Raw genomic sequence first — 21,208 nt, 5'->3', positions numbered from 1 at the left:
CACTGCCTAAGAGTGAGGTGGAGGCAGATTCAATCCATCCTTCAAAAGGGAATTGGATAATTATCTGAACAAAAAAAATTTGCAGGCTGGGGTGGGGGGGGTGGGGGGGGGGGGTGCGGGGGGGCGGGGTGTGGAAGGGCAGAGGATTGGGACTAGGTAAGTTGTTCTTGCAGAGAACTGGCACAGACACGATGGGCTGAATGGCCTCCTTCTGTGCTGTAACCATTCTATGATTCTATGACCTCATAGGATAAGGATAGGGTGAGAAAATCTGCCAGTGTGTACACTCTTGATGCTACACAATAACATCTGTTCTACACACCAGTGAGTGTCAGGTAAGAACAACAGCATCTCATATTTATATAGCGTCTATAATGTATTAAAACAACCCAAGGCCCTTCACAGGAATGTAATCGGACAAAAACTGACATGGAGTCGAAGAATGAGATACTAGGAGGGGGATTAAAAGCTTGGCCAAAGGAGTTGGTTTTAAGCATTGCCTTAAAGAAGGATAGAGAGAGGTGGACAGGTTTAGGGAGGAAATTCCAGAGCTTGGAGCCCAGGCAACTGAAGGCACGTCTGTCAATGGTGGAGTGATTAAAATTGGGGATGTTCAAGAGGCCAGATTTAGAGGAGGGCAGTTACCTCGGAGGGTTTCAGGGTTGGAGGAGATTACGGAGATAGGGAGAGGGAGACCACGGAGGGATTTGAACACAAGGATGAGAATTTTAAAATTGAAGTGTTGTCGGACCAGGAGTTAATGAGGGTCAGCGAACACAAGGGTGATGGGTGAGTGAGACTTGGTGCAGGTTAGGACATAGGCTTGTTAACCAACACCCTTGGAAGATTCAGTTCCTTCTTGAAACGTAAGATGGTGAAGTAGCTGAGGTAATGTAGACACTTTGTGAACCTGAATACTTGATGGATTTGTTTAACACAGCAATCAATATCGAGGAAATCAAAGATGGAGCTTGGCTCATGAAAATGTCTCCAACTCGACTCATGACCTTGGACAGAGAGATATCATAATCAGGAAGACACTCAGACAATGGGAGATGAGACCTTTGCAACATCAGCAATGGGAGAGGCAGAGATGAATCTTGAATTGATGCCGACTGTGGAAATGTTGGTTTTTGCTCACTGTACAGAAGCCGGATGACTCAATACGACAACAGGAATATGAAGAGTGTCAGATGACAAACTCCTGACCATCTGCACAAATTACTAATTGTATGGAAACATTTGTTGGCTCCCACAAGTCTTCTGTCTTTCATTCAAGGTAGTGACTAGTACTGAGCTATGGTTTCACGTCAGTTCAGTCATTTGCCCAAATGACTATTCTTGATATGGTGATGCAGCTGATTGATGTGCCCCTGTTGTCACGTCAGCTGAGACAAGCTACCTCAACAATGATCAGGGACCAATGCCTGCAACGGTTTAGCCCTGGGCAGTGCAATTACATTGTGAGCTGCTGGTGGAGGTTTGTCATTTCCCACCAGTTTCAAAATTGAATGTTAACCAGTGACATTAGGTTCTGAGTTTGTAGAAAGAGCCAGTTCATTTACATCAGGGATGTACCAAATTCGTTTCCAAAAGTCCTAGATGGGAAAGTGTCCCTGACAGGAAAAGGTCCACTAGTAGGCAAAAAAGGCTAGGATCCAAGAGAGATGCAATCCTTCAGTTGTGTCCCCTGGTGGAACATTGGCGAAGGACCAGACTTGAGGGAAGACAAGGAAATGATTACTGTATTTCTCAGCTGCAGAAATAAGTAAATACCCAACTGATAAAAGACTAGCATTTATTTTGGTATCATCTTTCATGACCTCAGGATTGACAAAGTGCTTTTAAAATGTAGTCAATGTTGTAATACAGGAAATGCTGCAGCCAGTTTGCACATAGGAAGGTGCTACAAACAGAAATGAGAAATTAACTAGCTAATCTGTTTGACTGATTTCAGTTGAGGGATAAGTATTGACCAGGACACTGGTGAAAACGCCACTGCTCTTCCTTGTAATAGTGCCATGAGATCTATTTTACAGACAGGGCCTCAGTTTAATATCTCATCCAAAAGACAGGACCTCTAACAGTATAGCACTCCCTCAATACCACATCAGGAGTGCCAGCCTGGATTATTATGCTCAAGATTCTGGAGCAGGACTTTAAACGTACAACCTTCGCACTCAGAGGCAAGAGGGCCACTCAATGATCCAAGGCTGACAGACTGAAGTTAGGGCCTGAAAATTTGCATTATATCACCTCATTGCATTTCTGTTTAAGTCTGAACTTTGTGCTGAATTATATATGACCTTATCTCCCAATGCTCTCTCAGTGCACCATCATTGTGTAATGAGCTGTGTTATGAGGTGTTGTTATGCTACATTTGCAGTAAAACATTCAATGTCAATTCTGTGAAACTGGCTTCTTTTCCTCACAGAATGTTTTAGTTAATTATAACCCGAATTTCCTTGTGGCCCACCTCCCCACACTTGTGGTTCTTGATAGATTGGTTGCTGTGTGCATGTCTCTGTTTCCATTCCTGGCTTGCCCAGCTATACATTCACTAGGTTTCTCTCTGTTTGCTGTTTAAGGAGAGAAATCAAGTGAATTAAGAATCAGGGCTTTCCCAATCTCTATTATCAATTTAAAAAGCTACATTAACATTTATGGGCTGAATTTACAGAATAATGCTGCTGGTCGGGAGCCTCGCCTACTTGTTAGGAAGTAGGGTAGTGTAATGGTTCTATTACTGGACTAATAATAATCCAGAGTTAACATGAGTTGTTAACTTGTTAACATCAAAGAAACTGAACCACATTACAGGAAGGCCATAATTGCTCTGGAGGGAGTACAGAGGACATTTACAAGAATGTTGCCAGGGCTTGAACGTTGCAGCTATGAGGAAAGATTGGATACGCTAGGGTTGTTTTCCTTAGAACAGAGGCGATTGAGGGGTGACTTAATTGAGGTGTACAAAATTATGAGGGGCCGAGATAGAGTAGAGAGGAAGGACATGCTTCCCCTAGTGGAGAGGTCCATTATCAGGGGACACAGATTTAAGGTGATTGGTAGAAGGGTTAGAGGGGACATGAGGAAAAACTTTTTCACCCAGAGGGTGGTGGGTGTCTGGAATTCACTGCCAGGATCGGTGGTGGAGGCAGAAACCCTCAACTCTTTGAAAAGGTACCTGGACCTGCACCAGAAGTGCTGTAACCTGCAAGGCTACGGACCAGGTGCTAGAAGGTGGGATTAGATCGGGCGGCTAGTTTTTTCAGCCGGTGCAGGCACGATGGGCTGAATGGCCTCCTTCTGTGCTGTAATTTTCTATGGTTCTAACATGATTCTTAGGAAAAGAATGCTGAGGTGCTACATTTTGTCAACTATGTTATATGCCTCGGAGACATGGACAACAAACAGAGACTATTGAGGATGCTCCGCATATCCTACACAGACAGAAAGACTAATGAGGAAGTGCTGGAAATGGCTGGAAAAAAGAGGAAATTATTGCATAACATCAAAGAGCGAAAGATACAATATTTCAGGCACAACATTAGAGCAGAAGGCAGACAGAAACACTCACTGGAAGGAAAGATCAACAGAAAAAGGAGGGAAGCAGAGAAGAAAATGGATGACAGATATAATGGAATGGATGCAGTTGATCTATGCAAAATGCATAAGGACAGAGAGGTGGGGATCCATGGCAGTCAATCTTCTGGGAAGACAATGACACAAGTGAATGAATGAACATGAGTTCAAATCCCACTGTGACAAATTAAGGTCATGTGGAAATAAAAAACTGGCATTGGTAAATGTGACCATGAAAATGATGGGTTGTCATAACAACCCAGCTGATTCACTAGTATCTTTTTAGGAAAGGAAACTATTCCTTATTCCATTTGGGGCTTATATCTCACTCTAGTCCCACACCAAATGCTTGACTCTGTACTGATGAAAGGTCACAGACTTGAAAAGTTAACTCTGTTTCTCTCTCCAGTTACTGCCAGACCTGCTGAGTATTTCCAGCACTTTCTGTTTTTATTTCAGATTTCCAGCATCCACAGTATTTTGTTTTTCTATTGTTGACTCTTTAATTGCCCTCTGAAGTGACCCAGGAAGCCCCTCAATTCGAAGACCTGAGATCGATGGATTTTTGGACACTTAGGAAATAAGGGATAAGGGTGAGTTGAGGTCGAGGATCAGCTACAATCGTACTGAATGGCAGAACAGGCTTGAGGGGCCGAATGGAGTACTACAGCTCCTAATTCTTATGTTCTTATGTAAGACACACCACCACCTTCACAGGATGGACAGTAAATGCGAGCAATGCCAGTGACGCCCACATCCCTAGAATGAACTTCAGTTTTGTATGCAGTGCACCTGCAAGTTGCTGATATATACAATCTGCTGGGAGGGTGCATTCATAAAACTAGCCCAATAAAACATAACATGACTGAGAGCTAAATTGATCGGAGCATTAGTGAGATTGGCCCTCAAGCAAGACACTCTAGCATTGTGATCCTGACAGCAAAGATTTCGCAACACTGAGCTAGGCAAAAAAAACAAAGGGCTTCTTGAATGTAATAATTCAGGTGATACTAATGTTTCTGCAGCTGTGTCTCATTAAGTTTCTCCAGTAGTTTGTGAATATTTACTTGAACGTTTGTGTCTGGGTCTGGGAATTGCTGCAGGAAATGAGAAAAAGTGACAGGCTGATTGGAAAACAGTTGGGAGTTTGGGTCACCTGTTTTACATTTTGCATGGGTTTAACGTATACAAGGTTTAACATGCACACAGTTTAACATGTACACGACTTACTATGTATATAGTTAACATACGTAGGTTTAAAATGTATAGGTTTAACATATACACGGTTTAACATGCAAACGGTTTTGGGCTTTTTCCAATTGCTTTTGTGGAGTGATTGAGTGTCTGTGTTAAACACCAACATCCTCTGAAGGACCAGTGCAGGAAATATGCTGCCTCAGAACGCTGCAGTTTCAAATGGAAACACAGACCAGCCCCCTTTCAATAACTGATCTGGTTTTTGTAGTTCTGCTTCCCTGGGTTACACAGCACTCACAAGGAATGAACAGAGCATCCCCCAAAGTTAAAGAGTGCAAATGAAATCATCATCTCCCTGCATGGCTTCAATGTTGCAATGGATTTCAAAGTATTTTCAAAGGGAGTGGGTCCCTATACAGGATTCAGCTCATCAATGGTCTCTAAAAAGTAATGATCATTTACAAAGCTATTGATTGCACCAATACTGCATCTTACAATGTGCTGTATTTTACCATTCACAAGTAGAACAGTTAAAAACAACTAGTTAGCGTTAAACCCTGCACATGCCAAACTGTGTGAGCAGATGATTCGAATTGGGCACTGCATTGATTTTATAATTGAGAAAGCAAGCTGAAGAGTAAAAGAAAAGAAAGACTTTCATTTCTATAACATCTTTCATGACCTGAGATGTCCTAAAGCAATTCAAAGCCAATGAAACAATTTTGAATGTAGTCACTGTTATAATGTAGGAAAGACAGCAGCCAATTTGCATACAGCAAACTCCCACAAACAACGATGTGATAATGACCAGATAATCTGATAATATTGGTTGAGGGGTAACTCCACTGTACTCCTTCAAAATCGCAGCCATGGGTTCTGAGTTAGAAGGTTGTGGGTTCAAGTCCATTCCAGAGACTTGAGCACAAAATCCAAGCTGACACTCCCAGTGCAGTTCAGTACTGGGGGAGTGCTGCACTGTTGGAGAGTCAGTACTGAGGGAGTGCTGCACTGTCGGAGGGGCAGTGCTGAAGGAGTGCTACACTTTCGGAGGGTCAGTTCTGAGGGACTGCTGCACTGTCGCGGGGTCAGTACTGGGGGAGTGCTGCACTGTTGGAGAGTCAGTGCTGAGGGAGTGCTGCACTGTTGGAGAGTCAGTACTGGGGGAGTGCTGCACTATCAGAGGGGAACTACTGAGGGAGTGCTGCACTGTCGGAGGGTCATACTGAGGGAGTGCTGCACTGTCAGAGGGTCATTACTGAGAGAGTGCTGTAGTGTCAGATGTGCTGCTTTTGAGATGAGATATTAAATCCCGGCCCGCCTGCCCTCTCAGAAGTTTGCACAAAATTTGAGGCAAGTTTGTCAAAAACTCTAAGGCTTTGACAACAGTTCAAGAAAAATAAGTTTTATTTGTTTTTGAAAATTATATTCTATTCAATTTCCCCTCGCAAACTTGTCAAAAAATACATCTGCTTGGAATAAAGATGGAATGAAACCTTCACATTGTCACTTTCCACCTTCCCATTCATGGTAACCTTAGAAATTAGAACAAAACAAACAGAGAAGATTTAATAAACAGGCCTAAAAGCAGCCTTTGACATTCTGTATTCACCAGGGGCATCCGGCATGTGTAATTCAGCAACAATTTCTGCATATTCTCCTTGTATTAAAAAGTTTCCAGCCACCAAGGTCATATCATCTTTCAGTTCTCAAGTTAAAAATACACCTCTCTGGGTGCACTGTTAATTAAAGAAAGCTTTGTTCCTGATAGTTAAATTATATGAACACACGTTGTACTGTAAGCACAGAAAAGAACCCTGAGTACAGCTGATGGCTGAATAGTGCTGCTCTCTCTCTTAACCACAGTTTGGGGCTGTAACTAATCCATGGTCCCCACTGGCTGCATAATTAAAAGGGTAAGTCTTTGTGAAAGATGAAGTACAGAAAATGTTTAGTACACAGAAGTAATTTGACTAACAAGTGCACACTTCCTTTTGTTTATTGATTGATTTCAAAACACGGACTCCTTGTCATATATCCCTCTTAATCCATTTCTCCAGAATCACCAGCTGCACTTTTTGCTTTAATAGTCTTTCCTAGTACACTGTGTTTGGTAAACCTTAACACAATGCAAGCAATGCAATGATGTAAAGTCACACAGAGATGCATCATCACTTTACTAGATATCAATGTGTCCGAAATGGCACACAGTGACCCATCCCCCCCAACTCCAAATAGATTTGCAGAGATGAGGGACCTCAATTATGTGGAAAGACCAAAGAAGCTGTAATTGTTCTTCTTCGGGCAGAGGTTAAGGGGAAATTTAATAGAGGTGCTCAAAAATCATGAGGGGTTTTGATCGAATAAATAAGGATAAATGTTTCCACTGGAAGGAGGGTTGGTAACCAGAGGACACAGATTTAAGATAATTTGCGAAAGAACCAGAGGGGGAGATGAAGAGGCATTATTGTTAAAGAGAGTTGTTGTGATCTGGAACACGCTGCCTAAAAGGGCGGTAGAAGCAGATTCAATAGTAACTTTCAAAAGGGAATTGGATAAATACTTGAAAAGGAAAGGATTATTGGGGAAAGAGCAGGGGAGTGGGACTAATTGAATAGCTCTTTCAATGAGCCAGTACTGGCTGTATCATTCAATGGAGATGCTTCTTCCTTCAATACACAAGGGCAACAAAAAGGAAACATCAGCAAGTAGATTCTGAAATAAGTTTAACATTTACACAGTGGATACCATTGGCCCTGGAGGATGCAATGTGTTTGCATATCGAGAAATACATAAATACACACTTTAAAAACAAACTAACGCAGCAGGTTTGTAATTTTCTTCCCTGAGAGTTGGCTTTACTAGTGGGAAATAAGGTCATTTCAGGCCAAAATTGGAAATAACTTCTAGAGAACTAAACTGCATTCTTTAAGGGCATCTAACGTGTCCATTTTCATATAAATGCACCAGGTAAAATACAACAAAGGCCTTTTCATAAAATGGACAATATTTTGGTCCATGTTTGAATAAACTCACACCTCTGATAAAAAATATTATTTACAAATTAATTTGGTCACAGTAGAAAAATATAACCGCAGACTGGGATTAAACACTACAGCCCTCAGGCACTGGGGCTGCTGTCTCACGGCCCAGAGTCCTCACACAATCACTTTGGTGAAAATCTCAAGTTGTCCAGCTGAGCTGTCAAATCCTGGGAGCCAACTTCTACCTAATGGGGGAGGTGGAAAGGAGGAGGAGGGAGAGGAAGAGGGGAGGAAGGGAGAGAGGTGGGGGAAAGGAGAGGAGGAGGGGGGAGGGGTGGACAAGAAGGAGGGGAGGAAAGGAAGAGGAGAAGGGGAGATGAGGGAGGATGACAAGTGGGTGAGGAGGATGAGGAGGAGGAGGAACGGGGAATGGGGGACGAAGGAAGAGGAGGGGAGAGGAAGAGGGAAGGGCAACGGGGAGGCGAAGGTAGAAGATGGGGAGAGGAAGAGGAGGAGGAGAGGAGGAGGGGAAGAGGAGGAAGGGAGGAGGAGGCATGGAGGAGGAGAAGAGGGGGAGGGGAGGAGGAGAGGGGAGTGGAGGGGGAAGAGGAGGATGAGAAGGTGAAGAGGAGGGGAGGAGGAGGGGAGATTGGGAGGAGGAGGAATGGAGGAGGAAGGGAAGGGAGAAGGGGAGGAGGAGGATGAAGGGAGAGGAGGAGGATGAAGGGAGAGGAGGAAGATGAAGGGAGAGGAGGAAGATGAAGGGAGAGGAGGAGGAGGAGGAGGAGAATGAAAGTATGGGAGGAGGGGGAGGAAAGTGACACAATTAATTTCATTAAAAAATGTTGCATATTTACATTTTTGTAAAACATTCGAACCCATTGTACCCTGCATAGAGATGAAAAGAACTCATCTCAACACAATTCACACCCACAAAACAGGAGCAAATTCAATAGTGACTGTCTATTGGAAACTGGATAAATACTTGAAAAGGAAACATTTGCAGGTATAGAGAAAGAGCATGGAGAGTGGGATCGCTCCATCAGAGAGGTACAGGTAGGATGGGCCTCCTTCTGTATCATTTTGAATCCTTGCCCTTGTTCCAATTTCCAATGCTGCAGTTTTGTCTTGTACCATCTGTAAATGTGGGTCGATTTAAATCAGGCAGTAATGATAAACAAGCCAGATTTGACCTGAGGAATATCTTTTTATATACCAGACAAATCATCAGGGGAAATTGAGGTAATCATCGTTAAGAACTCGCAAGTTTATCTCTTACCTGTTTTAAATTGACGAGCATCATCATTAAATACAATGGCACATACAGTTCTGAGTTCTGTATTTCTTACAGGTCTTATTATCAGGGACTCCTTAAGATGTACCAAATCAATTTTTTTGTGTCTTGCTTAAGTAAATATTGGATTTTCCTACTGCTGTGGGAACAGGAAACTCAAGGCAATTTTCCACAATTATGACCTATGTCCTTCTTTCAAGATAGAGGAGTTCAGGTTTGGATTATTCTGCAACTTACTGTTGTGGATTGTGATGCCATTGTTAGATCTATCAAACTGAGAGGTCCCACTCCCATCACTGCACAAAGGGGCCCAACTTAGACAAGCCATTGAGGTAATGAGAATAAGATTCATAAGGGGCTTGACAGGGTAGATGTTAAGAAACTGCTTCCCATGGCTGGAGAGTCTAGAACTAGGGGGAATAGTCTCAGGATAAGGGGTTGGCCATTTAGGACTGAATGAGGGCTGTGATTCTTTGGAATTCTCCATCCTGGACAGCTGTGGATGCTCAGCCATAGAATATATTCAAGACTAAGAACTCTAGATTTTTGAACACGAAGGGAATGAATGGATATGAGGATTGGGTGGGAAGGTGGATTTGACGTAGATCAGCCATGATCTTATTAAATATTGGAGCAGACTTGAAGGGCTGAATGGCCTCCTTCGGCACCTGTTTCTTGTCTTAATCAATGAGTATGATGTTACCAGTTCACCTGCTACATCAAATAAAAACTTTTAGGGCTGCTGAATCTTTTGTTTTGATTTTTCACAAGGAATGTTATGGGCAAGGAAAGGCCAGTGAGCAGTTTCAGACACAGTCAGCTTGGTTTTGGAGAGCCGGTGGGGCCAGGCAAAGGCGGTGGGAAATCACCTCGGCCATTCAGAGCCACACCAATGGCTCTGCTTAACGGCGCTCGATCAATTAATAGCCCGGCACTGGGATCCCCGTCCCTTTAAGGACTGGGATCCCGCCTCCAAGAGCTGCTGGCCAATCACAGGGCCAGCAGCTCAGTGGTATGGGCAGTGCCACCATGAGCGGTGGCCACTGCTGGTACTACAAGAGGCCTTGGACCCCTGCCCAGTGCTGGAGACTGGGACCTAAGGTAAGTGTAGCAGGGCCACCGGAGCCAGTCTGGCAGGCCCTGGCAATGGTGGGCATTGAGTTCAGGGGGAAGGAGGTTCAGGGAAGTGGGTAGCTTTCCACCAGGGGCCATTAGTGGGCCCACTGCTTGCCCATGGAGGAGGGCAAGTCCGCAGGGAGGTTGTGTTGTTTTACTGGCTGATTGCCCCTTGTGGTGGAGGCTCCTCTGTCACTGGCTTAATTCCAGCTGCGATGGCAGAGGCCCTTAAGGGCCTCAATTGGCCTCTGGGTGGGAAGGCCACAGGCCCTCCACCCCCCGCCTCTCGTTGCAATTTCATGGGCCCCCCAACCTCCTAGCTTGTCTCCGGGGTGCCCATTAAATTCAGCCCATGTGTCAGCATCAAACACTCTGGGATAGATGCAGAGTAAAGCTCCAAAAACAGGCCTCAGATCCAACCTGCACCAGGGTGGTATTGCTGACTGTTTCCCACAGCAACTTCCCTTCCAGCTGACTGAGTACCGTTGCCAATTTTTTCAATATTTGTTCTTGGTGACACACATCCTGGTTTCCTAGTGTTGGTCACTGTTAGAGGGCATTAAGAGTCAACCAAATAGGGTAGGGGTGACAGGACCCTTTCCCTCAAGAACAATAGTGAACCAGTTGGGTTTTTACAACAATATGACAGCTTTCATGGATGTTTTTGAATGTCTGCTCACACAGTCAGACATCATAAGAACATACGAACATAAGAAATAGGAGCAGGAGTAGGCCATTCAGCCCCTCAAGCCTGCCCTGCCATTCAATAAGATCATGGCTGATCTACCCCAGACCTCAACTCCTCTTTTGTGCCAGCTCCTCATAGCCCTCAACTCCCCGATATTTCAAAAATCTATCTACCTCCTCCTTAAATACATTTAGTGACCTAGCCTCCATCACTCTCTGAAGCAGAGAATTCCAGAGATTCACCACCCTCTGAGAGAAGAAATTCCTTTGCATGTCAGTTTTAAATGAGTGTCTCCTTATTCTATAACTATGTCCCCTAGTTCGAGATTCCCCCACTAATGGAAACGTCTTCTCAACATCTACCCTGTCAAGCCCCCTCAGAATCTTGTATGTTTCATCAAGATCACCCCTCATTCTTCTAAACTCTAACGAATAAAAGCCTAACCTTTTTAACCGTTCTTGATAAGTCAACCCCTTCATCCCAGGAATCAGCCTAGTGAATCTCTTTTGAACTGCCTCCAATGCCAGTATATCCTTTCTCAAATACGGAGACCAAAACTGTACGCAGTACTCCAGGTGTGGCATCATCAACACCCTGTACAGTTGTAACAAGACTTCCCTATTTTTAAACTCCAACCCCCTAGCAATAAAGGCCAAAATTCCATTTATCTTCTTAATTACTTGCTGCACCTGCATGCTAACTTTTTGTGTTTCATGCACAAGAACACCCAGATCCCTCTGTGCTGCACTTTTTTGTAGTCTCTCTCCATTTAAATAATAGTCGGCCTTTTATTACTCCTACCAAAGTGCATGACCTCACATTTTCCTACATTAAACTCCATCTACCAAGTTTTTGCCCACTCACTCAACCTATCTATATCCCCTTGCAGATTCCTTATGTCCTCATCACAATATGCCCTCCTACCTATTTTTGTAGCGTCAGCAAATTTGGATATATTACACTCTGCCCCTCCTCCAAGTCATGAATATAGACAGTAAATAATTGAGGCCCTAGGACTGATCCTTGTGGCACTCCACTAGTTACGTCTTTCCAACCTGAAAAAGACCCATTAATCCAGACTCTCTGTCTTCTGTGAGTTAACCAATCCTCAATCCATGCTAATACATTACCCCCAATACCATGAGCTTCGATCTTGTGCAATAATCTTTTATGTGGCACCTTATCAAACGCCTTCTGGAAATCCAAATACACTATATCTACCGGTTCCCCTTTATCAACTCTGCTTGTTATATCCTCAAAGAACTCTAGCAAATTTGTCAAACATGATTTCCCTTTCACAAAACCATGTTGACTCTGTTGGATTGCGTTAAGCTTTTCTAAATGTCCTGCTATTTCTTCCTTAATAATGGACTCTAGCATTTTCCCAATGACCGATGTTAGGCTGACTGGGCTATAGTTTCCTGCCTTTTGTCTCCCTCCCTTCTTGAACAAGGGCTTCACATTAGCGGTTTTCCAATCCGCTGAGACCCTCCGGAATCCAGTTCTGGAATATCTCAACCAATGCCTCCACTATCTCTGCAGCCACTTCCTTTAAAATCCTTGGATGCAGACCATCAGGTCCTGGCGACTTGTCTGCCGTTAGTCCCATTAGTTTGTCAAATACTTTGTCCCTCTTGATAGAGACTGTTACAAGATCTTTCCTCCCATTAGCTCCATGCTTATCTGATATCTGTGGGATGTTTATAGTGTCCTCCACCGTGAAGACCGATGCAAAATATTGGTTTAAATTATCTGCCATTTCCCTGTTCCCCATTATTAATTCTCCAATCACATCCTCCAAGGGTCCCACGCTCACTTTAGCTACTCTCTTTCTTTTTATATACCCGTAGAAGCGCGGTGGGCCGAAGGGCCTGTTTCTATGCTGTACGACTCTATGACTCTAAGCTCTTGCTGTTTGTTTTTATATTTCTTGCCAATTTACTTTCATAATCAATTTTCTCTCTCTTTATTAGCTTTTTAGTCATCTGCTGCTGGTTCCTAAAATATTCCCAATCCTCTGGCCTACCACTAGTTTTCGCCGCTTTGTATGCCTTAGTTTTTGATTGGATACTCTCCTCAACCGCCTTTGTTAATCACAGGTGGTTCGTCCTTCTCATCGAGTCCTTCCTTTTGACTGGAATAAATTTTTGCTGAGTGTTATGAAATATCTGCTTAAATGTCCGCTGACCTTCCCCTTAGTCTGTTTTCCCAGCCCGCTTTAGACAACTCTTTCTTCATATCTCTGTAATTGCCCTTGTTTAATTTGAAGACACTGGTTTGAGAACCGAGTTGCTCACCCTCAAACTGAATTTGAAATTCTACCATGTTGTGATCGCTACCCCCTAGAGGATCCTTAACTACGATATTTCATTAATCCTACCTCATTTCACATTGCTAGATCTAAAATAGCCTGTTCCCGGGTAGGTTCTGCAACATATTGCTCTAAGTAACAATCCCTGATACACTCTACAAATTCGTCTTTCATGTTACCTCTGACAATCTGATTTGTACAGCCAATATGTAGATTAAAATCACTCATGATAATTGTAGCGCCCTTCTTACACGCCTCCATTATTTCCCGATTTATACTTTGTCCTACAGTGAGGCAACTCTTCTGGGGCCTATAGACGACTCCCACCTGTGATTTCTTCCCCTTGCTATTTCTTATTTCCACCCAAACCGACTCCACATCACGATCTATTACACCTATATCACTACTCACCACTGCACTGATACCTTCCTTTATTAACAAATCTACTCCACCTCCTTTTCCTTTTTGCCTATTTTTCCGGAACGTCGAATACCCTTGAATATTGTGTTCCCAGTCTTGGTCAACCTACAACCACGTCTCTGTAATAGCTATCAAGTCATATTCATTTATTTCTATTTGTGTCGTCAACTCATCTATCTTGTTACAAATGCTGCGTGCATTATAAAGAGCCTTAAGCTTTGACTTTTTACCATTATCACTCATTCTGGTTCTAATTTCTGCTGCACTCTTCTGTTTATATTTTCTGCCCCTTCCTGTCACACTTTGATTACTGTTTGCCTCTTCACTACCCTGCACCTCTGTTCTCTTGTTTCTTGTTGATTTTTTAAACCCTCCCCCCCAATAATTACTTTAAAGTCCTAGCTACAACCCTAGTTATACGATTCACCAGGGCACTGGTCCCAGCATGGTTCAAATGAAGCCCGTCCCAACAGAACAGCTCTCTCCTTCCCCAGTACTGGTGCCAGTGCCCCATGAATCAGAACCCATTTCTCCCACACCAATCTTTGAGCCACACGTTTACCTCTCTAATCTTATTTACCCTATGCCAATTTGCACATGGCTCAGGTAGTAATCTGGAGATTATTACCTTTGAGGTTCTGCTTTTTAATTTGGCCCCGAGCTGCTCAAAGCCCTTCAGCAAAACCTCTTTCCAAGTCCTATCTATGTCGTTAGTACCTACGTGGACCACGACAACTGGATCTTTCCCCTCCCACTCCAAGTTCCTCTCCAGCCCAGAGAGATGTTCTTAACCTTGGCACCAGGTAGGCAACACAGCCTTCAGGACTCTCTATCTTTGCTGCAGAGAACAGTATCTACTCCCCTAACTATGCTATCCCCTACTACAACTACATTTCTCTTTTCTGCCCCCACTTGAATGGTGCTCTGAACCACGGTGCTGTGATCAGTTTGCCCATCCTCCCTGCAGCCTGTGCGTACGTCCACACTGGGAGCAAGAACATCGTACCTATTGGATAAGGGCACTGGCTGAGGCTCCTCCAAAGCTAAATTCTGGATCCCTGTGCCTGCCTCACCAGCAGTCACACCTTCCTGTCCCTGACCACTGGCCGAATTCAAGGTAGTTAATCTAAGGGGTGTGACTGTCTCCTGAAACAGTGTCCAGGTAACCCTCCCCCTCCCTGATGTGTTACAGTGTCCGCAGCTCGGACTCCAGCTCATCAACTCTGAGCTGAAGTTCCTCGAGCAGCCAACACTTGCTGCAGATGTGGTCACTGTGGATCGCACCGGCGTTCACCAGCTCCCACATACTACAGCTGCAACACATCGCCTGCCCAACCATCTCTATTCTATTTAATTAATTAATTTGGATGTTAAATATTTTAAAAGTGAATTTCTTAACTGTACTCTGCAACTGTAATAACGTCTCCTGATTTAAACCACTTGGCCAATCAAAAGAGACACGGAAGAGATACCCACCAATCACCTACCCGTTTTCCTGTGATGTCACACTTCGGCTCTGACAGGTAGAAACAGGTAGAAGGGGCTCTCTGCCGCTGGTTTTATATCCTGCTGCCGCTGCCCTTCTCAGAATAATACAGCACAGCATGGGGCCATTCGGCCCATTGTGCCTGTGCTCTCTTAGGTAGAGCTATCCAGTTAATCCCACTTCCCTGTTCTTTCTATTGGATTTAATTTCACAACTTGCCATGGTGGGACTGGTCCCCACCCTACCCTCACCAATTAGTCCCAAATTAGGGACAGTTCTGTGCTGTCGACCCATACCCTATTGAAACTGAATCACATGTTATAGCTAAGTACAGAACAGTCTTTCATTGCATCAGTCTGGGCTGAATGTGAATCCACCATGCATGGCCATTGAACGCTCTCTGCCACACAATTACCCACAATGCTCCCTTCTTGACATTCAGCTCACCTACCCATCTTCTCACCATCTCCCCAAGTTCATATGCCTTGTAGACTGAGACGCAATTCCTATCGTATTTAAACCCCTCCTAACCTTGATTGAGGAGCAGAGGGCATTAAGGAGGAAGGAAGGCAGATTCCAATATGAAAGGAATAAAAAGAAATCTAAACGAACCGAGAAAGTTTCATTTCATCATCAGAGAACGAGAGAAACAAAACAATTGCCTCGTTGCTGGATTGCACAATTTCTCCTGTAGCACACTCACTGTCTATTTTACACTCTACTGGCTCTCACCTCCTTTGATAATGCCGTGATATTTAATACACGGCACTGCTTCATTATGATATGATTTTCTTCCAATGTCCTCTGGAAATAAAGGACCTTGCGCTCCTAATTGCTTTCAATTGACAGCAAGTCTGATGTGAGCAGGTTATAAAGGAGACAATCCCACAAAGTCTGCCTTAGTAGCTATCTGAACCTTCCCCTGGGAAATCTGGACAAGAGATGTATCTCTAGACACTATGGATGAGGTGTTATTTGGATGGCTCGAAGATTGAAGTTTGACTATTTGTATTTTTATTGCTCCCTGGGGCTAAGAATCTTAAGCACCATCGTTTCTACTCACGCCCTCAGCCTCTTTCCAGAGGCCCCTACAAATCATTTCCTTTCTGTAAAGCACAGATTGATTTCTGGAATCTTCTATTTTCCTTCAGTCTGCCCCCTTCCTGCGCTATGTTCTGACCACACATTGGCTATCAGCATGTTACATTGAGTAGTTACAAACAGGAAAATTCAACAACTCCCAAAGCAATTGATAAAAGTACAATTTTGTATTAGAATTTCTGAGCTAACAAGGCCAGTGAGCATAAGAAATGGTGCACTAAGGAATTGGAGCAGTTCGGAGGGACCTTTACTCTGTATCCAACCCCGTGCTGTACCTGTCCTGGGAGCGTTTGATGGGGACAGTATAGAGGGAGCTTTACTCTGTATCTAACCCCGTGCTGTACCTGTCCTGGTAGCATTTGTTGGGGACAGTGTAGAGGGAGCTTTACTCTGTATCTAACCCATGCTGTACCTGCCCTGGGAGTGTTGGGACAGTGAGTGCAATCTCTGGACAGTAATACCCACACCCTGACCAATGCAAAATTATTAACCTAAAAATATGAAAAAAGACCTGACTTGCACCAAACTAACAACGGAATACAAATTGCTTAGAATGAAATATTTTTGGCTGTTTTGAAATTCTTTCTTATTCACTAATTTGAATTAACATTTTTTTTTATTCGTTCCTGGGATGTGGGTGTCGCTGGCTAGGCCAGCATTTATTGCCATCTCTAATTACCCTGAAATCTGAAATATAAACAGAAATTGCTGGAAATACTCAGCAGGTCTGGCAGCATCTGTGGAGAGAGAACGTTTCAGGTCGGTAACCTTTCAGCAGAACTGGAAGAAGTTAGAGATTTAACAGGAGGAAGAACAAAGCACAAGGTCTGTTACAGGATGGAGGGCAGGAGAGATTAAATAACAAAAGTGATGGTTCAAGGCAATCGGGGATGGTAATGGGACAAGTAAAGAAACAAAAGATGTGTCTAGAGGAGGTGTAAATCGCCACAGCAGAATAACAGAGGGGAAGGGAATCACAGAAAATCTGATAACAAGGAGAAGGTTCACGTGGCCTGGGAATGTGGAGGAGTAATTTGGGGCGGGGCAGACCCCTGGGGTGAGGACCACCTCAGCCGGCTGTTTACCTAACGGGGAGCCCCATTCCAAGCACCAGCCCCACACCTCTCCACTCCCATTTGCTTGGGTGCAGAATCCTCCATTACCTGCTATCCAAGAAAAAATGGGAACAGTGGTTCAGATCTAAAGTTATTAAATTTAATGTTATCAACAACAACCTGGAATTCTATAAGTACCTTTAACATTGGCACTTCAGGGAGCTTTATCAAACAAAATTTGAAAAGAGAAGGTTCAGGGGTGAGCTAATAGAGGTCTTTAAAATTATGAAAAGTTTTGATTGAGTGGATACAAAGAGAATGTTTCCACTTGTGGGGAACAGCATAACCAGAGGCCATCAATACAAAATAGTCACCAAGTACTCCAGTAGGGAATTCAGTGAAGAAGTGTTTCCTAACTTCTCTCCTGAATAGTTTGGCTCTGATTTTAAGGTTATGTCCCCTTGTCCTAAACTGCCCTCCCACCTACCCACCCCCCGAAGAACAATGGAAAAATCTTCCATCTACACTATCAATTACATTCAAAATCCTGAAGACCTCAATCAAATCATCCCTTAACCTCTATATTCCAGGGAATACAAACATAGTTCATGTAATCTCTCCTCATAATCTAACCTTGGAGCCCTGGTGAACATTTTGGTCAATCTGCCCTACACTCCTTCCAAGGACAATATATTCTTTCTAAGGTGCAGTATCTAATACGTACATAGTAATCCAGATGTGGTGTTACCAGGGTTTTGTACATCCATAGAAAAGAATTCTCAACATTATACTCTAGTCCTCTAGTTATAAAGGTTAACATTCCATTAGCCTGTTTGAATATCTTTTGTACCGAACTGCAACATTTTAGTGATCTATGTACATGAACCACTAAAGTTCATTGCATAAGGTAGCATAGTGGTTATGTTACTGGACTAGTAATCCAGTGGCTTGGACTAATGATCCTAACCCATGAATTCAAATCCGACTGTGGAAGCTGGGGAGTTTAAATTCAATTAATTAAATAAATCTAAAATTAAAAAGCTAGTATCAGTAATGGTAGCTATGAAACTATTGGATTGTTGTAAAAACCCATCTAATTCACTAATGTCCCTACTCAGTCTGGCCTACGTGTGACTCCAGACTCACAGCAATGTGGTTGGCTCTTAACTTCATTCTGAAATGGCCGAGCAAGACACTCTGTTGTATTCAAGAAGGTGGCTCACTATCACCTTCTCAAGTGCAAAAAGGGATGAGCAATAGTGCTGTTAGTTGAATGAATAAAAACACCCTCTAGTGTTTCACCATTTAAAAAGTACTCAGATCTATCCTTTATTGGCCCAAAATGGATGATCTCACATGTACTTGTGTTGAAATCCATCTGACACAGTTTTGCCCACTCACTTAATCTACCAATGTTTCATTGTAATTTTATGCTACAGTCTACACTGCTTACAATGCCACCAATTTTTGTCTTATCGACTAACTTAAATATATGGCTCTGTATTGTGTTATCTAAGTCATTAACAAATATAGTGAATAATAGAGGTCCCTATACAGATCCTGGAGGGACACCACTAGTCACTTCCACCCAATTCGAGTATATATCCATTATCCCTACTCTCGGTCTTCTATCACCTAACCAATCTCTTAACCAGGTTAATAATTTGCTTTCAATTCCATGAGCTTTAGTTTTAGCAAATAGTCTCTTATCTGAAATTTTATTGAATGCTTTCTGGAAGTCTGCATAAACTACATCCATGGACATTCCCATGTCCACTACTTCAGTTACTTCCTCAAAAAAATCAAATAAGTTCATTAGGCATGAGCTATCCTTTACAAATCTATATTGGCTCCCCCTAATCAGCTCACATTTCTCTGCAGTCACTCTGTCCTTGCTTATAGATTCCGATAACTTCCCCACAACAGATGTTAGACCAACAGGTCTATGATTTCCTGGTTTCTCTCTCACAGCTTTCTTAAATAACAATGAAAGGTAGTTTCCTCTCCTGTACACTCCTGTGTTCCTAAGTTTCCCATTGAAAGTCTGTGATTAACCGAAACACACAATACAGGAACATAATGCATCAACATGTGCCCTTGGAAACTGCTCCCAAGCTCAACACTTTGATTTCTTTGTAGGGAAAGCCCAGATGTGGAACAGCATGCAAATAACAAGAGTTAGTAATGTTGCAATTATCTAAGGCTTTGGTGAGACCACAGCTGGAGTACTATGTACAGTCTTGCCTATGGAAGGATACACTTGCCTTAGAGGGGGTGCAACCAAGGCTCACTACATTGATTCCTGGGATCAGAGGATTGCCCTATGAGGACGACTTGAGTAGAATGGGTCTATACTCTGGAGTTAAAGAAAATGAGAAATAATTTAGAGATACAGCACTGAAACAGGCCCTTCGAGTCTGTGCCGACCATCAACCACCCATTTATGCTAATCCTACTTTAATTCCATATTCCTATCACATCCCCATCTGTCCCTATATTTCCCTACCACCTACCTATACTAGGGGCAATTTATAATGGCCAATTTACCTATCAACCTGCAAGTCTTTGGCATTTGGGAGGAAACCGGAGCACCCGGAGGAAACCCACACAGACACAGGGAGAACTTGCAAACTCCACACAGGCAGTACCCAGAATTGAACCCGGGTCCCTGGAGCTGTGAGGCTGCGGTGCTAACCATTGCGCCACTGTGCCGCCCATCTCAATGAAACATGTAAAATCCTGAGAGGGTTTAACGGGGTAGATGCTGAGAGGCTGTTTTCCCCTGGCTGTAGTGTCTAGAACTAGGGGGTCATAGACTTAGGATAAGGAGTCGACCATTTAGGACTGAGATGAGGAGAAATTTCTTCACTCAAAGGTTGCAAATGTTTGGAATTCTTTACCCCAGAGGGTTGTGGATGTTCATGATAGAGAGCAATAGATTTTTGGGCTATAAGGGAATAAAGGGATATGGGGATCGGGCTGGAAAAGTGGAGATGAGGTAGAAGATCACCCATGATCTTATTGAATGGTGGCGCAGGCTTGAGGGGCTGAATGGTTTACTCCTGTTTCTGTTTCTTATGCTCTTAAATGCAGAAAATCCCCAGATTCCAATAAACATATAAAAGAGTAAGTTGCAGCCTCATGATTGAAGATGCACTACAACCCAGTCTATACAGCATACTGATCTCCCCTTATAATTAAATGGGCTGCACTGAAGGAGGAACAACAACCACAACTGATATTTATATAGAGCCTTTAATGTAATAAAATGTTCTAAGGTGCTTCACAGCAGAATTATAAAACAAAATATGACACAGAGCCACAAAAGGAGATATTTGGTCAGATGACCAAAAGCTTGGTAAAAGCAGTAGGTTTTAAGGAGTGTCTTAAAGGAGGAAATGGAGGTGGAGAGGCCCAGAGGTGTAGGGAGGGTATTCCAGAATTTACAGCCTAGACAACTGAAGGCATGGCCATCGATGGCAGAGTGATTAAAATCAGGGATTTACAAGAGGCCAGAATTACAGGAGCACAGATATCTCGGAGGGTTGTGTGGCTGGAGGAGATTACAGAGATAGGGAGGGGTGAGGCCATGGAGGGATTTGTAAATGAAGATGAGAATTTTAAAATCAAGATGTTGCTTGACCAGGAGGCAATGCAGGTCAGCGAGTACAGGGGTGATCGGTGAACGGAACTTGGTGCGAGTTAAGACACAGTCAACAGCAGAGTTTTGGATGACCTCAAGTTTATGGATGCTAGAATGTGGGAGGCCAGCCAGGAGTGCGTTGGAATAGTCAAGTCTAGAGGTTATGAAGGAATGAATGAGGGTTTCAGCAGAAGATGAAACTGTGTGTTAAAACTTTGCATCTTTACTGATTAGGTCTTGTTTTATAATAATTTAATACTTTTGAGATGAGGGTGAGGTCAGACGATGTTACGGAAGTGGAAATAGGCAGTGTTATGAACGTGCTTCTATTTTA

General features: G+C 43.3%; 2 protein-coding genes across 2 annotated transcripts in view; both read right to left on the bottom strand.

The window, feature by feature from the left end:
* Window positions 1-21,208, bottom strand: part of LOC137384470 (nucleoside diphosphate kinase) — a 423,199-nt gene that overhangs the window by 240,535 nt on the left and 161,456 nt on the right. The gene's annotated exons all lie outside the window — the stretch shown is intronic.
* Window positions 6,028-21,208, bottom strand: part of LOC137384469 (ran GTPase-activating protein 1-like) — a 752,042-nt gene continuing 736,861 nt past the window's right edge. The window contains exon 11 of the mRNA XM_068058587.1: window positions 6,028-8,005. Coding sequence (XP_067914688.1) covers window positions 7,943-8,005 — 63 coding nt within the window. The 3' untranslated portion in view covers window positions 6,028-7,942. The remainder of the gene's footprint in view (window positions 8,006-21,208) is intronic.

This window comes from Heterodontus francisci, chromosome 26 (genome assembly GCF_036365525.1).
Source record: "Heterodontus francisci isolate sHetFra1 chromosome 26, sHetFra1.hap1, whole genome shotgun sequence".
In the NCBI taxonomy this organism is placed as follows: Eukaryota; Metazoa; Chordata; class Chondrichthyes; order Heterodontiformes; family Heterodontidae; genus Heterodontus; species Heterodontus francisci.
The sequence above is the reverse complement of the archived record's forward strand: the minus strand, read 5'-3'. Positions and strand labels throughout refer to the sequence as shown.